The 5388-nt window shown below is 42.6% G+C and overlaps 1 protein-coding gene across 1 annotated transcript in view; it reads left to right on the plus strand.

The window, feature by feature from the left end:
• The window catches only part of LOC107678245 (uncharacterized), an 11479-nt gene that overhangs the window by 3887 nt on the left and 2204 nt on the right, over nt 1–5388 (plus strand). Inside the window, exon 2 of the mRNA XM_016473487.1 lies at nt 3514–4103. Coding sequence (XP_016328973.1) covers nt 3652–4103 — 452 coding nt within the window. The 5' untranslated portion in view covers nt 3514–3651. The remainder of the gene's footprint in view (nt 1–3513; nt 4104–5388) is intronic.

The raw sequence follows: 5388 nt of genomic DNA on the forward strand, positions 1-5388 counted from the left end.
AAGCATAAGATCGTACTTTTTACTTCACTACATTTCATAAAACATATCGTTACTCCTTATAATATATCACGTGCTCTGACACGCAGAAGCGGTGTCTGATTCAAGAACGAACTGATTATTTTCAATGAACCCGTTAAATCGGCTCGCAGAATGCACCAAACAATTAATTCACGAATTAGAATGAACCAATTGCAGCTGTTCTCGAGTCGGCAACTCACTGATTCAAATGAACCGTTTAGTGCGAGTCTCCAGTGAACTGAATTCACTAGTGATGGGAAGTTCGGATCATTTTACCGACTCGGACCTTTGAGTCTCGTTCAGCAAAATTAACGAATCTTTTTTCGAGTCATTTCGTTCATTTTGTTCATTTTAGCAAAATATAATTAAAATGTTACGTGTTACTTCCCTAACACGTCTACTACTTACGCAAACATTGATCACACTACAAACAATACAAAACTATAAATGCTATAAGAAACAGAAAAGATTAATTAATTGTTTACCTTCAGTCTATGATTAGCTCACCTCACCTCTTTTCTGACAAGTCTTCGTGTTTGAATCGTTCGTTCATCACGTGACAGGCCCATAAGCTTTAACCTATGCAGTCTGAGCCTGAAAGAGAATTGATTAGTTCATCTCTCGAGTCTTTCGAATAGTTCACCCTCGGGAAGAAACCAGCAGTTTAAGCAGACAAAATCCGTGTCTGCAAGGCAAGGACATCACAATTATAAAATCTGGCAAATGTGGATGGCGACGACCAGCTGAAGGTCGCACAAATCTCACCAATAGAGATCCCACTGGACCACGCCCAGGAGGAGGCCATTCCTCTGATGGAATGGGTCCTCACACCTATAGGGCATTGCGAGCCAACCGAGGCATAAGTCAGTTTGGACCCTGTTCACCATCCACCATAGGGAGGGCCAGCAGGGAAATAACCTGGGCTCTGAACGGAGTTGAGAGCACCTTAGGTACGTAACCGCTGCATGGTTGAAGAACAACTTTACAGTTGTTGGGCCCAAACTCAAAACAAGAAGTGTTGACGGACAGCGCTTGCAAGTTACCTACTCGTTTGATGCTAAGGCCAAAAGCAGAGTGGTTTTGAGTGTCATGACCCATAAGCTAGCTGTTTGATGCGGTTTGAAGGGAGGGCCCTTAGGACTAAAGACAAGTCCCACGTCAGCACAGTCCTAAGGTGAGGCGGGTTCAACCTCCGAGCACCCTTTAGGAACTTAACCAAGTTGTTTCTGCCGATTGTCCAGCCAGCCATGAGAGAATGGTTTGCCGTGATGGCTGCCACATAGACTTTGAGTGTGCCCCTTGTCCAACAGCTCTTGAAAAAAGGTTAGCACGTGGGACACATCTCATGAAATCAGGTCCTGGTTTCGTACTGAACACCAGTCACAGAAGACTGACCATTTGAGAGCGTAGAGACGTCTTGTAGACTGAGCTTTAGCCTCTAAAATGGTGTTGGTAACTCTTGCGGGGAGCTGGCTAGACTCCCGCCGAGGGGCCAGACTTGGAGGCTCCACAGCTCTGGCTGGGGATGCCAAATTTTGCCCTGCGCTTGCGAGAGAAAGTCTCTCATCAGTGGCCACAAGGCTGCTGACAGCAGCTGAATCATCTCCGGGAACCAAGCTTGGTTCCTTCAGAGTAGGGCCACAAGGAGAAGTGAACATTTCATTTCCCTGACTCGCCAGATAACCAAAGGGAGAAAAGCGATCGGAGGGAATGCATACAGACAGTGCATACAGTGTTGGGCCAATCATGGGCCGGAGCATCCCGCTGCATTGAAAAATAGATTGCGCAGTGACAGTTGTCTTCGGAGACGAAGAGGTCCACCTTGCCGAAGACTGGCCAAATCATCTGAACCGACTGGGGATGTAGTCTCCATTCTCCTGGGGCTACATTGTCGCTGGAAAGCATGTCCGCTCTTTGGTTTAGTTTGTTCTGCACATGAACCGCTTGTAGTGAAATGAGTTTGCTCTGTGCCCAATGCAGGAGACGCCGAGTCATCCTGTAGAGGGGACATGATCTGAGGCCACCTTGGCGATCGATATAGGCTACCGCAGTTATGTTGTCCGAACGGACCAGGATGTGGTGCCCCTTTAAGGCTGGCAGGAAGGTTCTTAGGGCCAGACAAACAGCCATCATTTCGAGGCAGTTGATGTGTAGGCATTGGATTGCCTTCGTACAGAGCACCCCAGCCCAGGCTGGAGGCGTCTGTCATGACCACCTTCCTCCTGGATGCCATTCCCAACTGTATGCCTGGTAAAAACTAGCAAGGCATTGTCCAAGGGGCCACAGCTTTTGACGCAGTGATGGGTTACCCTTATATAACACCGGCCCAGGTGCCAAGCGTGGGACGGAACATGAGTTCTGAGTCAGTATTGGAGGGACTGCATGTGTAGCAGGCCCAGGGGAATCGATGAGGAAGTGGCCGCCATGAGGCCGAGCAACCTCTGAAACACCCTGAGGGGACACACAGTCCCTAACTTGAACGATGCCACCACTTGCTGAATGTTCAGGGAGCGTTCCGGCGTCCGATCAATGCACTCTGATCTCAGTACAGTACTTCACCAAATACACACAGCATTTCTCCCAATGTTTTTTCTCCATTCTGTCACCGATAGAGTTTTGGTTCCTTGCCGCTGTCGCCTCTGGCTTGCTTAGTTGGGGACACTTAATATCCAGCGATATCGTCGACTTGACTGCACAGATACTATTTAAACTGAACTGAGCTGGATGATGACATCATTGATTTCAATGATGAACTGCATTTAACTGAAAATTGAGTGTTTACTATTGTCACTTTGAATTATTGACACACTATTTTCCTATTTAATACTGTAAAGTTGCTTTGACACAATCTGTATTGTTAAAAGCGCTATATAAATAAAGGTGACTTGACTTAAAAATTGCACTGAGCCAATGCGCAAAGTAGGCTCAATTTAGGTTAAATCATGCAGCGCTAGTATGCTAGATTAACCTCATACATGAACAATCACAAAACAAGTGCTCACTTCGTATAACCAAGCACTTTGTCTTAAACACGTGTGAATAGCCTTGCAAAGAAAAAAAAAATATACACCCAACCACCACAAGTGCATAAAACAATATAAATACTTATCATTGTGTGGGCTGATGTAGTGATGAAGACAGAATGCTAAAAGAGACTAGCAACTATGTTTTAGATAGCAGGCCAGGAAAGTCTTTGATAAAAGTTTACGTAAGCATTTAATTATTCACTTTTGAATAATAGTAGGAGGACGATCAAACATCCACAAATGTTTTCTGTGTGATTAGTTCAATGCATAATATTAATCAAATGGTGTGAATTGTGAAAGGGAGGTCATTTGTCAACGACTGCAAAAATGAAGCAGTGAGTTCAGTACTTATACTCCAGGTGTCAAGCAGTGATTGGCCAGACCTATTAATATGAATGAGTGATGTGGCATTAGAGCCTTTCTAGCAGTACTTATCCTTAAAGCTTCATTTATCTGTTTCCACATACAGGCCTGAAGTCAAGTTTCTTATCTAGGAAGAAGAGAAGCAGAAGAACAGCATGTAAAATGAGTGTGTATGAGGAGAGAGAATATGAGGCTCACTGTTGACACTCAGAGAGCAGCATCTCCATGATTCAGCTGTGTGTCTATGAAGAGAAACAGCTCCATGTTTCTGCCCCCTGATCGGAGTGATTTTGACCCTCAGAGAGCAGCATCTCCAGGATTCAGCTGTGTGTCAATGGAGAGCAACAGATCCGTGGGTCTGCCCCCTTATCTGAGTGATTTTAACCCTCAGAGAGCAGCATCTTCAGGATTCAGCTGTGTGTCTATGAAGAGCACCAGATCCATGGGTCTGCCCCCTTATCTGAGTGATTTTGACCCTCAGAGGGCAGCATCTTCAGGATTCAGCTGTGTGTCTATGAAGAGCAACAGATCCATGGGTCTGCCCCCTTATCTGAGTGATTTTGACCGTCAGAGAGCAGCATCTTCAGGATTCAGCTGTGTGTCTGTGAAGAGCAACAGATCCATGGGTCTGCCCCCTTATCTGAGTGATTTTGACGCTCAGAGGGCAGCATCTACAGCATCTATCTTTGACCCTGTGTGAGTATCATGACATTGGATGTGAATTCTTTTAAACACTGCGTTCACTGAGGTTCTTCTCTTTTAATATTTTAATAATAAAAAAACTCATTACACACCTGCATGATCACTGAAAAATAAATAATAATAATAATAATAATTAGCAAATATTGTAATACTAATATTATGTTAATAATATATAAATATTAGGTTGTAAGTAATAATAATACGTAATAAACATTAGGAATGTCACAATGTGAAATTTTGACTAAATTATTGTCTGATATAATATGATATCTGCGATTATCTGTAGATTTACCTTCTATGAAACAATTTTAAAAATCCACACACATATCACAATTTCTCTGATCAGGTAGCTATCCGATTGTGAAAAGACTGGGTGTAAATGTCCTACAAAACACTTTCGAGATGGATTTAAGTCTGATCACTCAAACCACTTCAGGAGGTCTGAGGCGCATTCCAGATGAAACTGGACAAGTGTAAATGCATCTTGTTGTTGAAACCACATATGCAAATTTTACTCCTCCCAAAATGTAAAAAATAAATAAATAAACGTGTGAGAGTGTGTTATTGGCTATATGACATGTCATAGCCATATATGACAGCGCTAATGCTACATGCATTGCCACAGATGAGTAGCTGAGTATCTCTTCAGCAAGCCGACAGACGAACTGCCGCAAATGAAACTGAAAGTCAGTTAAGTAGTGAGACTCAATTATCTTATCAGTACTAAAGTATATCTCCTGTTGCAGTCATTGATCTTGAAATTAGCTGATGATTAATAAAATGTGGTGCATATCTTTTGCTTTCTTTGACGTGAATGCTGTTAAATTTGCATATAGCTTGGGAATTCAAAATTGTATTTAAATTTGTTTTGCGGAGAAACATTTATGTTGCCAAGTGTAAGTGGAATGGATTTAACAAACCAGATAGCTTTCAGATCAGTAAAAAAACACATGAAGTGACCAGGAGTAAACAAGCCCTTTATTGCAGCATTAATTGGGACATGCAGTTAAGATATTCAATGTCAATAGCGACCATCAACTGTTTGGTGACCAAGATTCATCAAAATACCTTTTTTGTGCTTTCTCTAGTGTAGCGAATCAGCTCAAAGGGGAAATATGAATAATTAATCAAAACCAGGTTATAATTAATTATAAATATTTAGATCCGCTGTACGTATTTACTTGACCTCTCAGGGTCAAACGTCTGTCAATTCTAAGAACGTTAATTTCCTGGTTAAGGGAAATAACTTTCTTACTGTACAATTCTACAAAGAGCTTGT

Source organism: Sinocyclocheilus anshuiensis, unplaced genomic scaffold, assembly GCF_001515605.1.
Source record: "Sinocyclocheilus anshuiensis isolate Anshui unplaced genomic scaffold, SAMN03320099.WGS_v1.1 scaffold173, whole genome shotgun sequence".
Taxonomy (NCBI): Eukaryota; Metazoa; Chordata; class Actinopteri; order Cypriniformes; family Cyprinidae; genus Sinocyclocheilus; species Sinocyclocheilus anshuiensis.